Source organism: Canis lupus, chromosome 13 (genome assembly GCF_048164855.1).
Source record: "Canis lupus baileyi chromosome 13, mCanLup2.hap1, whole genome shotgun sequence".
Taxonomy (NCBI): domain Eukaryota; kingdom Metazoa; phylum Chordata; class Mammalia; order Carnivora; family Canidae; genus Canis; species Canis lupus.
This window is the reverse complement of record NC_132850.1, coordinates 23,988,949-24,007,396: the sequence shown is the minus strand read 5'-3', so window position 1 is coordinate 24,007,396 and position 18,448 is coordinate 23,988,949. Positions and strand designations below refer to the sequence as shown.

The window sequence follows — 18,448 nt, the reverse complement described above, 5'->3', positions numbered from 1 at the left end:
TTAGCTACCTAGCCTAAAAGATAAAAATATAAACTTTTAATTTTTTATCATCTGGTAGGTGAGAAATGGCTTTTCTTTCTTTCTCTTTTTTCTCTCTTTTTCTTTCTTTCTTTCTTTCTTTCTTTCTTTCTTTCTTTCTTTCTTTCTTTTTCTTTCTTTCTTTCTTTCTTTCTTTTTTCTTTCTTTCTTTCTTTCTTTCTTTCTTTCTTTCTTTCTTTCTTTTCTTTCTTTCTCTCTCTCTCTCTCTTTTTTTTTTAAAGATTTGCATTTATTTATTCATGAGAGATACAGTGAGAGAGAGAGGCAGAGACACAGGCCGAGGGAGAAGCAGGCTCCATGCGGGGAGCCTGATGTGGGACTTGATTCCGGATCCCGGGATCATGCCCTGGGCCAAAGGCAGACACTCAACCGTTGAGCCACCCAGGCATCCCAAAATGGCTTTTCAAATAAATAGAATGTGAAATGCTTTTGTTAAATGTATGCCCCACTGGGGTGCTGGGTGGTGCAGTCAGTTGAACATATAACTCCTAGTATTGGCTTGGGTCATGACCTCAGGGTTGTGGGATCCAGCCCTGCATCAGAGTCTGCTTGGGATTCTCTTTCCCTCTCCCTCTGCCTCTACCCACCTCTCTCTCTCTCTCTCTCTCAAATAAATAAATAAATCTTGAAAAAAATGCTCAACTATCTTTCTTTTTCTCTAGAATATCAGTACAAGTTAATGGCCCATTTTTCTATTACGTTGTTCAGATTTTCCTTTTGTGATTTTTTTATAAGATCTTTATATAGAAGACTAGCCTTTATCAATGATAACATTGTAAATATTGCACTTTGGGTTTATATTTTTCTTTTGAGTTTGATATTTTTTGTCTTGCAGAATTTGTCTGTTTTCAGTTTTCCTGTTAAATTTATCAATCTTTTCTTCTGGGCTTCTGGATATTAAGTCAGAATTAAAAGGATTAAAATCTCCCCACTCTATGGTAATAGTGAATTTCTCCTGTATTTTCTTTTAGAAGTCCTACCCCTCCTTTTTGAACATTGAAATCTGATTCATATAGAGTTTATCCTCATTTCAATGGATGTATGAATCCAAATTTCTCTTTGTTCAAGTTATTATCCAGTTGTCCCAACATCATTTATCCAAAGTCCATTCGTATCTCTCTGATGATTTGAGAATCAACTGTATCATATTTTACATTCCAACATTTTGAACTTTCTTTCTGAACTTTCTCATAGGTATATTTATTTAATTACCTACTTTCTCACCAGCCTTTAAATTATAGGAGGGTCCACACTGTGTCTACCTTATTTTACCTATGTCCTTAGAGCTTAGAAGAGCACCAGGCACATAGCAGGTTGTCAATACCTATTTGGCGTATTTCAGAATGCTTATGATATTCTAGGACAATATTTCCCTCCCCCCAAATAGGTTTAAACACGATTTCACATTTTTAATTTAATAACAAATATTTTACAGAGCATGAAAATAAAGAAATGTGTGGCAGACAATACACAACATTATGTGCCTCAACTGAGGCACATAATAGTTTCTCTTAAACAAAGTTAATTTATTTTAACCAAAAAACATTTTATTCAGTCCATTTTTTATAGGAGTCAAAGAATACTGAAATGTTAATGTCTAGATAAAACACTTTTATTAAGCACAAACAAGATAAAGTCCATTTTTATGTACATTAGACACTGGGACATTGCAGATGCAATGTTCATTTCATTCTTTCACTCATTTCTTAGTAACTCTGGAGGTCAAAAATCTAATAAGCTGCACTTTTTTCTGGGAAGCGTGATTTTGAAACAGAAGCAACTCATCTAGCTGAAATCTGGACCTAGTCCATCAGGCCCCTATATTTGCTTTTCAATGCACCTTTACCATTTACTTGTTGCTATTTGACTTCATTTGATCCCCCACAACAATCATACAACAAGTAGGGCATTCTCTCCTTTTTACAGATGAGGAAACTCAGATAATCTATACTGTAAGTGGCAGAAAATTTGGGGATTTGCAAAGATCTCAAGATATGTTCCTTGCAAATGTCAATAATCCACTATATTTAAAAAGTGCAGCATTCCATTGTAGAATTATTAATACATTCAAATAATTTTATTTCATTCTTCATTGGCAAAGCAGCAGCATGAAAAGCAAAATAGCACGCAACTTCAATTGAATGCAAATACATATCAAAAATCATAGGTCCATGAGATAGCAAATAGTTAATTAAATGTTAAATAGTAACAATATATTTGATAACAGTTTTAGTGGTATAAAAAATAAAAGTCCAAGATATCCCTCCTCTATTTAGCAACTGATGCTACATTTCTTCATTTCCTATTATTGGGGTACTATTATACGTATGTATATACATAGATATGTGTGGCATTTTTTCAATTCTTTAAAAGGAAGTAAGTTTTAAATTTTTAATTCTATGCAAAGCAAACTCCTTAAGAATCAAAGATTCCATGATAGACACCTCACTATATCATTCAAAAGAAAAAAGCATAGGACTGGAAGGCACAGTCATTTGGTGTAAGTCACATAGCTTCTCCAGTGACCTAATACACCTGCAAATTGAGAGGAATTTGCAATAACAACCCTAATATTCATTCAGGCTTTAAAAAATCTAAAATCTTATAGTTCTATGATCTGTTTCTAAGTATCCTACTCTTTATAACTACTCAGTTGACAATTTTAAGTAATTACACACACACACCCCAGACTAAACAGTGGAGAGAAAGAGCACTGTTATTTTAATTTGGGTAGCTATACTAGACTTTGTAAAGAAAAAAAAAATCACTACTGGGTGCAATGGAAAAAAGTTCTGCAAAATAATCTTCTAATCAATGAGAATATCCCAGGGCAGTGGCATGTTGCAATTATATACATAACTGCATTTCAGCTGAACAACTTAAAATCACTGGATTCTCTAAAATAGAGTAAATCAATAAATCTGATTTTTTCTAGGAAATTGCATATATTTGTACCAAGTGTTAAATTGCCATGTCCCGATATTCTGAGAAAACACACTATTGTTAAACAGTATAAATCTTCCAATGCCTAAATAGTAGTGTTAGAAGGTAACTTCACTGGACATTATGATTATTGCATAGAGTTCTTGGAATCCAAAAATTTAATTCCACTGGCATGTGCAGTCAATAGGTTCCTGGAGAGTATGCATGACTTCAGTGCCATTTCCTGAGCAATACAGAGGCACAGACAAGTTTCTCACTCCATTTTCACGACAACACTTGCAGAATCTTAGATGGCTCTCAATATTGATGTTATATATGGTAGCAGAGGGGCATTTTCCATCACAAGATGCGACATTTACCTGTAAGGAGAGACAATGAGAAAAGCATTCTTAAAATTTTTTAAACTGGCTATTTATTCTCAGAAATCAAATGAAAGCAAAACTTTATTGTCACTATAAGTCTCCAAATTCTGTATGTTAGAAGGCTACAAAAAATACCAGATTAAAATTTGGTAGCTTGAATAAATCCAAGAGATGTTCCATGGTGATGCCTAAGACAGCAAGGCTGACATAAATCAAACTCTGAAACAAATGTACACAGAAACTAGTCAGCTATATGTAAAATGTTCATCACAATCTCATGATTCTCCTGCAATCTGTATTATATCATGGCTCATGTAGACTGTAGTATTGAATAGGCCATATTAAATGGGGTAAGGTTAGAATGAGGACTTTTTTTTTTTGCTGAATAAAATTACATAGTTAAGAAAAGATATAGTCAAATATATTTGGCTTTAATTTCCATCTCTCTAGATTGCAATTATGGTTCAGAACTATTGGTTATTTATGCTAAGAATAGTTCACACTTCTTCACAAACAGAATATTTTAATATCAGAATGCATGAATAATCTCAAAGTTAAATATTGTGACTGTTGCCATTTTGTTGACTTACAAACATATTAGTGCTGAGACATGTATACTTTGGAAAGACACATACCCTTTATGTAACAAATTATATTTTCCCACTTACAGGGTTTTTACTTATACAGTCTTGTTTCTTTATGATTGATTTAATGATCACTTTCTGGCATATTCTTTCTTCTCTTTTGCCTGATAAAATATAGAATGTAGTCATTCATCAGAAGGCCCATGTCAGATTGTTCCTTAATTCAATTAAACATCTTCATGTATTTAAAATAAAAAATGTATGTATTTATACAAAACATATTCCTATATTAAGATATAATTAAAATTCCCCTCATATATTTTATGTTAAATATTTATTTTCACTTTCTAAATAGATGTTCTCATTTTTTAGCATTATACTCATCTCTTTACCTTAATGTCCTAGACTAGCTACCATAATCATAAATTAAAGTACTCCACACACATAATAATGCTAACATCAATCTGTGTGTATTATATATAGAGATAGAATATCTACTTAAAATTCTAAAAATGTAAAGTGAGTTTTAGAATTAAACATTATGCATAGAAGTAAAATACACATGTACATGATTAGGCATCTATACATATACACATAAATCTATTTTAAAGTTAAAAACAGATCTAAAAGTACTTTATCTTAATACATTTTAATATAAAAATCATACACAAATGTAATTGAATTATTTATCAACCATTTTGAAATGTATGGGTGAGTCATATTATAGTTGATATTTATGGCTCTGAAATGATCTTTATGACTTCACATTAAAATACTTTGTATTAATTAATGATACAGTAATATACCTCTCTCTGTGTGATGGATGACCACTTGATAATACACCTAAGAAGATATATTTAACCCTCTCTGAGAGTGGATGTAAATAACCCCCAAATCAGGATGCAAAAGACCAAAGTTCTTACTTCACTCTGACATTGACTTTCTTTGTTCCTTTAGGAAAGTCACTGAAATCATTCTGCTGGTTTCCTTGTTTGCAAAAGACTGAAATTAGGTCTTCAGTTTCCAAACTAGGTTAGCCACAAGATCTCTAAGTGCTTTATATGAAATGCCAGCACGCCAGGTATCTAAAAGTTAAACTACTCCAGTTGAAGCAGAGATGAGTAGCAAAGGTTGCCTGAAATTAAACTGTCCTTCTCAAGGTCACTCTTGACCTTCAAAGTGCTAACTTTGGAGGTCACAGCTCAGTTCTCATCCTACTTAACTTCTCAGCAGCATTTGGCCCAGTCTATCACTCTTCCTTGATTCACTGCCCACACTTGGCTTCTGAAACACTCTCTTTTCCTCCATCTCACTCATGGCTCTTCCTCAGGCTCTTGTGCTTTTTCCTTCTTCTTTCCCAGGCCTCCCAACTATACCTGGGTCGGAGGTTCAGGTTTGGTGGCAGAGGGCAGGCTGTTGTGTACCTTATGGGACTCTCACTCAGTGGCTAGTTACTTTATTAACCTCTCTCTTCTCATGTAAGAATTAAAAATAGTCAAGAAAGGAATCATCTTTAACATGACCTGTAAGGTACCCACCCTCTTCTTTTTGTTACCTTCATCCCTGTGCTTAGCCAAACTTTGCTATTTCCTCTGCTTTCAACACTTTTCATTCTTCCTGCCTGGCTTCCCAAAGACATTTAGTCTCCCCAGATGACATCTCATCAAAGAGACATTCTGTAACCACCCACTTAGCAACCCAGCTCCCCATTCTCCATCCCTTTTATTCTGTACTATTTTTCTTTATATCACTCATTTCTACCTGACATAATAGTATATATTTATATGTTCATTGCTTCTCCCCCTTCTTGATAATATGCACGAGGCATGCAGGCATTGCTTCATTCACTATCAGTCCCAGTGCCTAAGAGAGTGCCTGATACATGGAAGCCACTTCATAGAAATTGGTTTGATAAGCTAATTCCTGCAATAAATATAACTGGCACAGCATCAATTTATTGTTAGTAAGCTGAACTTATTTGTACCCAAGAGGTAAGGCATTTCCTATTCATTCCTTAAAGACTACTGTAACAGATTTTGCTTAGCACAGCATCTGCAATAGTATCCAATATCCGGTCTCTCCGAGATATCCTGGTCACCCAGAAGCAAAGACTGCAGACAGGGATTTTGATACCAAAGCAAAAGCTATTTCACAAGTCCTTATGTGTCAGATGGGAGAAACTGAGGTAGCTTGGTATTATTCTGCAACTTCAGAGAGGTTTAGAACTGAAAGGTCCTGGGCCCAGGCATTGGATAGGCCTGCGTCCATTGCCGATTAGTACAATCAACTTTTCTGAAGATTCATTCCCTTATTCATTTCCCCCTTCCTTCTCCAGACCCCTGGCACAACACACCCCAGAGCTTTTTTTTTTTTTCTGTGATTGTACTGATTTTATTACTTTTACTAAGTCATTTATCTTCCTCACACTCAATGCAAAGAAATAAAACAATATAAGGAAAAATATGTCCTCATTATTATTCACAATAAAAAGGGTCTGCTTCATTCTGCAGACCTGGGCATATTATATAATAGAGAGCACTTAATGCCTCAAGGGGATCAAAGTATCATTTTGATTCTGATCCAAAGAATAGAAACTCATGCATATCTGTGACTGGACTAACTCCATGAGAGCTGTGATTTACTGAACCGCTTCTGTGGTAACCCCAGATCTCACTAACTCGAGAAAAGACCCTACACAAGAAAAGATAACAATGAATCCTTATCTGGGGGAGGAACCATACCTACCTCCCTACATACCTGCCAGAGCTATTGTGAGGATTGGCTGCAAGACTGTCTGCAGGGGGCTTAATAGTGTTGATGTGTATCAGGCAATAAATGGTAGGATTATGGTCAGTTGGATAGATCTTCCTCTGTCTGCCCTCAGACAAGAAAATGTACTTACTTGTGTAATAATCAACATGGAGTTACAGAGTCCAGTGTCCTTATTGAAGTCACAATCCCATTCTCATCATAACCTACTTAAATTTGTGTAGCCCAGCATGTTCCAAGCAAATCTGACCATAGAGACCTTTTAAACTTAAAATATATTAAAAATCCTATGCAATACCTTTTGGGAAATACAACAATAAAGAAATTTCTGATATTTAGGTTAAAATTCATCTAAATTAAAGATATTTTATTCATACCCCAGAAGACCGAATTACACAGTAATTAACCACATGACAAACATTTAAATAATACGTGCTTCCCTCCTTGCATCATAAGATCTGAATTTTATGAGAAAAATCATAATCACCATGAGCAATTAAAACTAATCTATCAAATTAATGCATATAATATGTCCTCACTTACAGATCTTGCAACAGCCTTCATTATAAAGCTTTACAATCCCTTCATTCTAGGAAGAGAGAAGGAATAAAGTCAAAACTCACAGTGTTTGTTCATTTCCTCTCAGACTAGAAATAGAAAACTAACTCTCTCATTTTTTTTTATCAAATATCACAAAGCCTTTATAGGAAAATTGTAGAAACTTACTTATTTCTAGTGAGAATTTGTTTTTAAAATTAGGAGCAGATATTCTGTTTAAATTTTTGTTATTTCTTCACTAATAAGAAAAAGTGCAAAAAGAGTAACTTACTTAAAAGAACACTTTATTTATTTAAATGACATATGCAAAAAAATAAAAAAAAAATGACATGTGCAAATTCTTACCAAAGCAAAGTAATAAAAGGTACTCTAAACAGAGGTCATTATGTTTTTTTCAACTCTGTGAAATAACCTGAAGTAGTCTATGAGACAAGGCTAAGTTTCTTAATATAATTGAATGTTAAAATGATGTATCTTTTTCTTTAATATTTTACTCCAAAAAAATCCCCCACTTCAGGATGACTCTTGCCTAAGTCTAAATTAAGAAAATTTTATCGGTTATCTTTTTGAATTCTTACAAATCTTCTTTTTTGAATTGCTTTTAGTAACTTGCTAATTGCAATTCAAGCAAAGGAATTTATGCTATAAAAATGCATCTGTGAGATAAGATGATGCCTAAAATTCTTTACAGAGCTGAAATTCTATTTCTTTCCTATACATGATATCTAGGGAGCCAGCCAGCTAACCACCATCACTAAAAGGACACATCTTGGGGGGAAAAAAATCAATGAGACAATGCTATTTTTGTACACATAGGAAAAATATTGCCTACACTATAGAACAAAGCTTACTTTTCATTAGGGAGCATTATCTCCTAAATAGTTAAAGCTACAAAGAATCTTGTAAGAAAAAGTATCACCTCCAAAAATCTGCTTTCCCAATGGACTCTTCTCTGAGATAATAAGGAACCGGGATATCTAAACTAAAGGATCAGCAGTGCTGTGACATATGCCAAGTTCACCATGGCCTGTGCCCAGAGAAGGTAAGACAAATTTTACTTAGGCCAGCATTCATTAAAAGGTGAATGACATCATAAATTTGGCTGCGTGTTTAAGAAATAAAATTGGCCAACCTCTAATTGATTATTAATTCACCAAAGCAGAGGCTAGGTCTGCTGATCAAATGATTTTTCAATAATTCTTTGATCTAGCACAATGTCCACTCAGGGAGAATCAAAGTTATTTGGAACACGATTTATAACTCAAAATGCCAAACTGAAGAAATATAAGAAATATACATGAAAATAATACATACCCCAAAATAAATAAGCCACAATGTATATATATATATGACTTCAGACAACATTATTTTTCTAAATGATATTTAATACTACATTTTCTTAGATATAATAAAGTACAAACCATTTTGCATTCGGTCTCATTAAAAGGGGGACAGACCATACTGTAGTTCAGAATCATTGTCCCTTCGTCAGTCTTAACACATTCATATGTGGTACAATTATAGTGCCAGGTACTCCCCTCCTAAAAATAAGAGAACATCACTGTTTTGCTTATTAAACTATGATATATCTCTTAAGTAGAAAATCTCCTATCCAAGTCGAGATGCAGAGAACTTCTTGTGCCAAAAATGTTCATCTGGAAATATCCCCAAATTTATCTAAAAGGATTGAAAATAGATGGTATGTGTGTATGTGTGCATGTGTGTGTGGTTTCATACTGGAACTGAGATGTGAAATGTGAAATAAAGCGAGAGAGAGGAAAAAAAAAACAAATAGGTATCTATTTCTACTACAAGATTAATTATCCAATTTGGCCAAGTGTCAAAGGTCTTCTTCTAATATTCCCTCACTAATTATAAAACAACAAATCATACTAGTTAGTATGCCTCCTTTCTTGAATTTGTTATTCTTCCTTTTACTCCCATATCAACAACACAATTAAAAAATCTTTGGATGACAGTGATTATTGACTTTTGGCTCTAGTTTCACACTCCTTATCATTGTTTTAAAACATATCCCTATCCCTTTTACAAATTTTTAAACATAGTAACTTTATTTCATTCCTGATTTCAGAATTCTTATTTAGAAATAAAAGTAGATGAACATATTATAACATAATTATTGGGCTATAGTTGATTATTTATATTTTTATTTTATAACCCACATTTTAAAATGCTAGCCAAACTCTGGCTTGAAGATTCCTTGTGCAGTAAGGAGTTTTGATGGATTCTTTTCTCCAGATTCTATTTTAACTTACGAATATCTTTAGATCTTCTAGAATCTCAATCAGAAAAGATCTACAAGTCCAGGTATAAGAGAAAATAAAATATTCAAACTCAAATAGTAATTCTAATATTCTGACCCAAGTAGTATTATCTTACTTATCTGAAATCAAAAATTAGTTTTTCTAGGAGAATTAGATTTATAGATAACTCAAGCTTATCTTTGAAAGAGACAGGAGTTAATGTTCTTGATGTACCTTGATTGCATTTACTTTTGAGTTTTCAAAAACTATTCTGAATATAATTTAGCCTTTTATTCACATTTCAGGCTATCACTGTGAATACAAGTCATATACATAGATGGTTCTTGGATTATTGATTATAGAGTTTATGTTGCTCTTTTACTAGAAGCCCCAAATTGCTGTGTTCTTTTCAAGTAAACTTTAATTTCTTTTCTCTCACTGACACCCATGTCTTCCTCATCATCTTAGAAGCTTCTGTTTTCAAAACACTCTCCTTAAAATATATTACAAAACAAGTATTGCTAGAATAAAACAGACAAACAATATCAACAACACTATTTAAATCAGTAGTACTAGTGCGCACATAATTGTGAAATATCAGTCATGGCACAAGACAAACGTTCATCTTTCTTATTTAATAAAATGTGGAGGATTGGAGAAATCTGCTTTGAGGGTAAATGAATAATCCTATGTAATTAAGAACACCAGCAGTAAGACCTCTAGATAACTAAACTATTAATGGAAAAACTTAAAAATGGCAATAAATCAGAACAACTTCCAGGTAATGTAAGTTATAAGGAAATAGTTACACTCCTAAATCTAATGACATCACTAATAAACTGCACTAAAATTAGGAAGTTCCATTTCTCTATTCTAGGGAAGGAGTAGGTCATCTGCAAACCTATATGGAGTTATTATGAGACAACAGGCAAATTCTGAATAATTATTTTATTATTTTTGGTGGAAAGATATGATATAGCATTATTGATTCTTGAGGTCCTTGTAAGAAAAATTGTCATATATTCTAAATCTTTTTCTCTTACTTACTCACTGAAATCTTCACTACCTGAAATAATTAAAGGTTAACATCATGAGTTTCAGATTTCTGGTAAAATGCTTCATTTTATTTATTTTTTAGGATTTTATATACTCATTTCAAAGGGAGAGACCACAAGTAGGGTGAGGGAGAGAGGGAGAAGCAGTCTCCCCACTGGGCAGGGAGTCCCACCATCCTGTGTGCCAGGATCATGATCCGAGTCAAAGACAGACACCCAACCAACGGAGCCATGAAGTGTCCCCTCCCATCCTCCTTTTTTTTTTTTTTTTAAGATTTTGTTTGAAAATGCTTCATTTTAAATGATTGAATAAAGTAATGTTTTTTCCCCTTTGTTCTAACCATTAGAAATAAGCAATTCTCAAAGCCTATTCCTCACATCTGGAAAAAAAAATGAGGATCTATAAGTTTGACATATTCCTTTACAGCAGAAATTACCAAAATCTTTAAAATGTAATAAATAAAATTGTCTGTGTGCTGTATATGAGTGTGTTTATTGTATGTAGAACTCTGCGTGTGCATGTGTACATGTGGTATATTTTAGACTCATTTAAGAACATCTTCTTCAGAAAATAGAACGGGGAGCTACCCTCCAAGGAATTTATTTTAGGAACTAAGGAATTCATACCCCGTATATAACCGATGTTCCATTTTCCATCTGAAATTTGCAGGATACATTTTTGCAGGTACCACAGCAATCATAATCACTTGGAGATGGAGTGTACACCTGGTGCTGTGTATAACCATGGTACATTTAGTTAGCCACACAATACCAGTATTTTTAATGAATCCATTCTGGAAGTACTTTCTAATATAACTATATTCTCTCTCTCAGAATACCTCTAAGCATTTTAAAGGTTGACTTCGAGGCACTTCAAATAATAATTGACTCTATATGGCTGTATTAGAAAGTGAAGTAAATATTAACCTTTACATCCAGCAGCCAAGATTCATCAAGCAGATCAAGCAAGCTATATAGATAAATAGATAATAAGGGTCAAGATGTGTATACAAGAAAAGGAAAATATGCATTATATAGATATATTACACATTAATAGATTATTGGACTATTGAGTGTATACTTTTTACTTGTGGAGTATCCACTAGTTAAAATTCTATAGCTGCCATTTTATGATTAATTTAACTCTCCACCAGAATGACTTACAAAGAATACTTACAATGTCACATTCTTTTGAACAATTCACCATTGTAAAATTCAGAGTGTGAAAGCCTGTATGGTTATCTTTTTCTTCCAGACACTCCACTGTGTAACAAAAGTCCCCTTCCAAATACTTTGTCATAGATTGGCCAGGATGCAATACTGATACTTCTTGAAATACACACACATCGTCCTTTTCTAAAGTTAATGAAAAATACTATTTTGAGTTTTTCATTAATCAATCAATGGAACTTTTATTTAAGTTTATGTTTTCATAGTGATGTGCAATTTTTTCAAAACCAATAAAGATATTTGCCTTTACATATTGTGAATATCTCAAGAATCTACTTGATAATGAATTTAGTACATTTATTCCTTAACATATAGAAAGTGATCTGTAAACTTAACTCCTCTTTACTGTTTGAACTGCCTTCATAAGCTATGTTTATAACAGATTCCAGAATTTTAGAATTAAGTGATCATCAAGCTACTTTTTCTCTCTTCTGGAAATGTAACATGACAATTTGGGGGAATAGATAGAGACGGAAGCAAAATCTAAATCAATCTAGGGCTCTTCATGGTGGCTCTGTTTAACATTTCAAGGTTTTTAATGGTTCTTTCGAGAGAAAATTTTCAGTTTTGTTGTGTTGCTAAATAGTCGTGTACATCATACTCAATGAGGAAGGTAGCTGACACAAAGTAAAAGTGACGTATTAAGGTAGGTTAGGAGAGTGATGAAGATTCAGCTCAGAAGCTCTTTGTATCTTGCCAACACTGAATTTAAGCCTTCACACAAAAATACAAGGGTTAAATTTTTTTTCTATTAGCCCACTAATACATAAGATTTGTTATTTCATAGAAAGATCAATTCTATGTTTTGCAATGTTAACATCCATAATGACAGAACAGTGAGCAAAAATCTCTTTTTGATGCCTATTTTTTAAAATATTAGATATATATTAAAAAGAACATAGCATCCACTTTAAATTCTGCAAACTCTGAAAAATACATTCGTTTTTCTGTCCCATTAACATATTTCTCAGAACATTTAGAAGTAGAGCAAAAGAGGCAACTGAAAAACAATAATGCATTTTTATACTCAAAAACTGGCAAAATGGCTTATAAATATGAGTTATCTTACTCAGAGAAAATCATTTTTAATTTATTAATAGTGAACAACAAATACCAATAACATTCATATCATTTAAAAGCTAGAGAAAACATAGTTACCACAGAGATACCGTACACATCCACAGTCACTCTGAAAGTTATGGTCTATTGCAGTAAATTCTCCCTATTAGAAAAAGGAATTATTATTAAATGATTTATACAGCTTATTATACAACAACTATGAAAATATACACAGTATAACATTTAGTAAGTTCCCTACCACACAGCAGACACATATCGAGTGCTTATTACATATTTGATTAAGGCTTTGATTAAACCAGTGGTCATTTAGTTAGCAGCCCACAGAAAAAATTCACAATCAACAATATGATTATGATCACTTAAGCTCTCTAAACTTTAATTCCTTTATCTACTGAATGAAAGTAAAGAAGATGATCTTTATGGTGTCTACTAACTTGAAAATATTATTGGATCCTGAGCTTCTAGTGGGTAACTGGAGATAAGAGAATATGTAGTAATCCTGGAAATTTTGTTTGGTGTAAATGTTCTTGATCTTCTCTCTAGAGGTGGTCCAGGGTTCTGAGGTTTGCGTGGAGCTAAGCTGTGACAGCATATAAAGCAGAAGCAGAAGACTATAGTAGAGCAACTAATAGCACAGACTCAGGAACAAGTCTCCTCTGTGCCCATCCTGGCTTTGCTGCCTACTAGCTGTGTGATCTGAGGCAAGTTACTGAGCCAGGCCTCTCCTCACCTTCCTTCATCTGTAAAATGGGAATAATTAACATCGCCTATCTCTTAGGTTTATTTACAGAAATAAATGGGTCAGTTCATGTAAAGAACTTACAATAGGGCGGCCACACAGATAGTGTGGTACAACCGTTAGGTGTTAATAAATCGTGGTCATACCAATGCTTAAACAATTGCCCATCCCAGAAATGGTCTAGGGTCCTCTAGGTGTCGTGCCAGGTTTAAAGTTTCAAGAACTGCGTTTTTAAGTATTAACTTTTCCTGAGTGCATTTAATTTTCATATGATGTCAGTAATAAAGTGAATTTGATTCTTTTTTTCTAATTTTTAAAGGTTTTATTTGTTTATTTATTTATTTATTTATTTAAGAGAGAGAGAGAGAGAGAGCACGCTCTCTCTCAGGAGTGGGGAGAGGGATAGAGGCGGAGGGCAAGGAAGAGGGAAAAATTGCCAAGCAGAATCTGTGCTGAGTGGGAAGCCCAACTCAGGGCTTGATCTCAGGACCCTGAGATCATGACCTGAGCCAAAACCAAGAGTTCGATGTTCAACCAATGGAGCCACCCAGGTGCCCCAAAATTAATTCAATTCTTAACACAAAACAGGATTCAAATAAAGTCATAGTAATTTATAAAATTTCCTTAGAGTTATTAATATCTTACCTTTTGTCGTGCTTTACAAGCTGTAGTTTCATAAACATTAACTCACTTGGTGTTTTATGACTTTTAGTCATTACACAATTCAAAGGGATTGGAAATAAAATGTTAGAAATAAGGGTGTTAGAAAAATAAATCAAATTCTCCCAGTGCATAAGCTATAAGCTACTCCAAAACATTAGATAAGGAGGAATTAGGCTGGCGCTAAGTTGTAGGTCACTTACACACCATGTTTTTAGTAGTTAAAGCCGCAATGCCCATTGTGTCCTCCCAAGTGTGGGCTTAATCCTGCTACTCTTCCTTTCTATACTTATTTCTTTTGACATTTTATCCACATATTTAGTTATACTTTTCTTCTCATAAGTACTCAATTTCACCTAGAGGAATCTATTCTTGATTATTCCACCAATAGTTAATATTCTATCAAAAATGGTGTTGTGTGTGTGTGTGCGTGTGTGTACGTGTGTGTTTAACTCTCAAGCAAGCATCTTGTCCTTTAAGATCAGTAGCAAAACCACCTTAGGCTGTTTCTACTTTTTGGCTCCTGTGAATAGTGCTACTATGAACATTCACGTACATTCCTTTGTGTGGACATCTGTTTTCTTTTACCATGGGTTTACACCTAGAAGCGGAATAGCTGGGTCATATAGCAGCTACGTACGCAGCCTTTGGAGTAACTGCCAGGATGTGTTTCAAAACAGCTGCACCATCTTACATTCCCACCAGCAGCAGATGAGGGTTCTAATTTCTCCACCTCCTCCTTGCCAATATGGATTATTATCTGTCTTCTCAGCGGGTGTGAAGTGATATGTCACTGTAGTTCAGATTTTCATTTAACCGATAGCTAATGATGTTAAGGGTCTTTTCATGTACCATTGGCCATTGTACACCTTCGTTTGGATAAATGTCTAGGTATATTTAATAGTAAAAAGGAATGAAGTGCTGACATGTGCTCCAACACCAATGGACCTTGAAAACATTATTCTGAGTGGGAGGAATCGCAGAATCACATATTCTGTGATTCCATTTATGTGAAATATTCAAGACAGACAAATCTGGAGAGAGAGACTGTAGATTCTTAGGGCAGGGACGTTTGGAGAGAAATAAGGGGTGAGTGCTTAACAGATACAGAGTTTCTCTTAGAGGTGAGAAAATTGTTCTAAAGTTGATTGTGTTGATGGTTGCAGAATTCTGTGAACATAATAAAAATCATGGAATTCTATATTTTAAATGGCTGAGTTGTATGGTGTGTGAGTTATATTGCCAAACAGCTGCTATTTAAAAAAAGAAATAGTGCAAAGGCCAATATGGACTTTTCAGGGTGAAATACATTCACAACCTATGTAAATATACTAATGGGATTTATTTATTTTTTTTAAATTTATTTATTCATGAAGGACACAGGAACAGAGGCAGAGACACAGGCAGAGGGAGAAGCAGGCTCCATGCAGGGAGCCCGACATGGGACTCGATCCCGGGAATCTGGGATCAAGCCCGGAGCTAAAGGCAGACACTCAACCACTGAGCCACCCAGGCATCCCTACTCATGTGATTTAAAATAATACATCAACTTAGACACTGAAACAGATGTTTAGCAATTAGTCAGAATAGGTCCTCAATAACAATGGGTCAGGTCAGTGCTTGTATAGAATTGTGAATATTCAAACCAAATTATTATGCATACAGTTACATATATTCAGGTCAGAGGTTCAAGAATATTGAAGCTACTGCTTATGTTCTGTGTGCCTAGAACAGTGCTAGTATATAATACAGCAGTCACTCAATAAATGCATGGAGTACTGAGTAATGTGAAATTCTGATTCATAATTAATATTCAGACATTGAAAAATGAGCTGGAAAGAAAACTAGACAGCCAGCATCTAGCACAATTGTTGGGGATGGAGGAGGCCACAGAGAAAAGGTAAGTGGAGAATGGTAGAAACCTGCAAGAAGAAACAAATAAATTAAAAAAAAAAAAACAGAACGAGGGAAAGATGGACAGACAGTAAAATGGTCAGTGGTTTGGTGGTCAGGCCAAGACAGGTGTTAAAGGCGAGCACACACACACACACACACACACACACACACACACGAGTTAAAGTAATAATCAGACCAAGTTTAAAGAATAAACATAGAAGCTTCTCCCCAAAATGCTTCAAAAGACCCAGACACAGTAGGCACAAAATCCCATAAGGGGAAGGGTGTGTATTGTGTTATATTGTGTTCCAAGTTATCGAAATCCCTCAAGAAGTTGTGCTCCCTCTTTCAGGCCAGGAGGAGAGTTCCGCACGAGGCTGGGTACAAGTGAAACCACAGCAGCTCTACTCAGCCGCTTCTCTGGCCACCAGTGTTTATCCAAAGACTCAGGACTTCTAGAATTTTGATGTGCAAGCTTTGTAGCCTTAACCATTTTGTAGATATTTCTGTCTGGGTATACCTGTCTCTGTGTGTGTCTGGCTCTCTCTCTCTCTCTCTCTCTCTCTCTCCCTCCTCCTCCTCCTGCTTTTTCTCCCTCCTCTTCTCTTCCCTTTTTCTCATCTTAGTTTTCTCATCTTTTACCCTCCTTTCTCTCTCTCTCTTTTAATCTCCCTCCACTCCCCCTCTATCTCTATCTCATACAGACACACACACACACACACACACACACACACACACACCCCTACACACATTTGTAAAATATGTTACAAAAGGCTAGAGTCTTACATTTTGTCCTCCTAAATTCAACCTCTCCCCAATTCTTCTACAGAGATCTCACTCCACCCAAGGTTCTCCTTCATGAATGGCTATAATAGTCTCTTGCTGGTCTCCTTCCCTCTAATGTTTTATTGCCCTTATCCTGCTACATAGGAATAGCAGAATTAACTCAGACACCATTTTCATCATAATTTCCACCCGGTGCAGGACTCTTTCTCTTTTTTATCATATTAAATCTGCCATGAGTTCTTCAAAAAAGGGCTGAGCTATTTCAAGTGTCTGGCACCATGATCACACAATCTGGTTCTCAACAGATATTGGTTGAATGATTAACTGCCAATAAAAAATAAAGAAAGAAAATCTAAATCCTTCCTCTTGTCTATACAGCTGTCCCCAATACACAAATTTGGATAATTCTTCATCTTCCATTGTTCCTTCTTCCTCCTCCGGTTAGCTTTTTCTCAAGGCAAGAGAGAAGGTGCTATCTTTTAGCATACATACCTTACCTCGCACTTTGGTGCATTTATTCAAGTTCAATATAGCCTCCATCTGGAATATTTCTACTCCTCTCACCCATTATTCTAACCTATCACTTTCTTTCAAATTTTCTAGATGGTTAACTTCCCTTGAAAATTGTCCATGATGATCTGTATCTTGTGGTTAACATTCTGAGTGCTGCGTTTATTTTATCATAATTATTACAACTAATACTTACTGAGCTCTTTGTATGTGTCAGGTACTAAGTACTTGATTTATGTTATCTTATTCATATGATAGAGGTATTGTTATTTTTATATAAAAATATTTTATTTATTTTATATAAAAATAAGGAATAAAAACAAGGCAGTTTCAATTTGCTTTTGTCCTTGTTTTGACATTATCTGGGCTAGATTTCTAAAGAAAATGAGAGAGTTACACTGGAGTAGAGAGAATAAAGGAATACACAAAAACACACACATACATAAAATAACCCTTGGTTTGAGTCCTGAAGAACTCGGCCAATCATTTACTCTCTCTAGACCTCAATTTCCTTATTTATGAAATATTCACAGATAATTCTTAGGAAAGTACCAACGGTTACATGTTTATAATCCCCTCCTCCTCCACAACAGATGCATCATTGGCACATTTTCCTGAAGAATCAATGGGGACACTTCTCAATACTGAGATAATCTTTTTTTCAATGTTTTACATCATTTTAAGACCAGTGAAGTCATTTTTCACTGCTCCCTGATACCAGAGCATGTTACTTTAATCTAATTTAATGAGGATAATTTCATGAACTCTGAGGACACAGAAATAAGAGGGATAAAGGAAAAATAAACTAATTTGAATAATATGATAATTCAATCAAAATATGTGTTCTTACCACTTCACAAGTTGGCGTAACAAGCTTTTCACAGTTACATTCTAAAAAGGCAAAAATCAACATATTTATATACGTCAGAATATATTACTATACTGTAATAAAACTTTGAAGTATGAAACTTAG

General features: G+C 34.5%; 1 protein-coding gene across 3 annotated transcripts in view; it reads right to left on the bottom strand.

The window, feature by feature from the left end:
* Nucleotides 1–1,633: 1,633 nt before the first annotated feature.
* OTOGL (otogelin like) overlaps nucleotides 1,634–18,448 on the bottom strand; it is a 131,750-nt gene continuing 114,935 nt past the window's right edge. For 2 of the 3 annotated variants that reach the window (XM_072772890.1, XM_072772891.1), the window contains 8 exons: nucleotides 18,326–18,366; nucleotides 12,963–13,026; nucleotides 11,752–11,930; nucleotides 11,202–11,306; nucleotides 8,677–8,796; nucleotides 7,241–7,286; nucleotides 4,013–4,092; nucleotides 1,634–3,341 (listed from right to left, as the gene is read on the bottom strand). In XM_072772890.1, the coding sequence (XP_072628991.1) occupies nucleotides 3,141–3,341; nucleotides 4,013–4,092; nucleotides 7,241–7,286; nucleotides 8,677–8,796; nucleotides 11,202–11,306; nucleotides 11,752–11,930; nucleotides 12,963–13,026; nucleotides 18,326–18,366 (836 nt within the window). In that variant the 3' untranslated portion in view covers nucleotides 1,634–3,140. The remainder of the gene's footprint in view (nucleotides 3,342–4,012; nucleotides 4,093–7,240; nucleotides 7,287–8,676; nucleotides 8,797–11,201; nucleotides 11,307–11,751; nucleotides 11,931–12,962; nucleotides 13,027–18,325; nucleotides 18,367–18,448) is intronic. The other variant, XM_072772892.1, reaches the window with a different exon arrangement.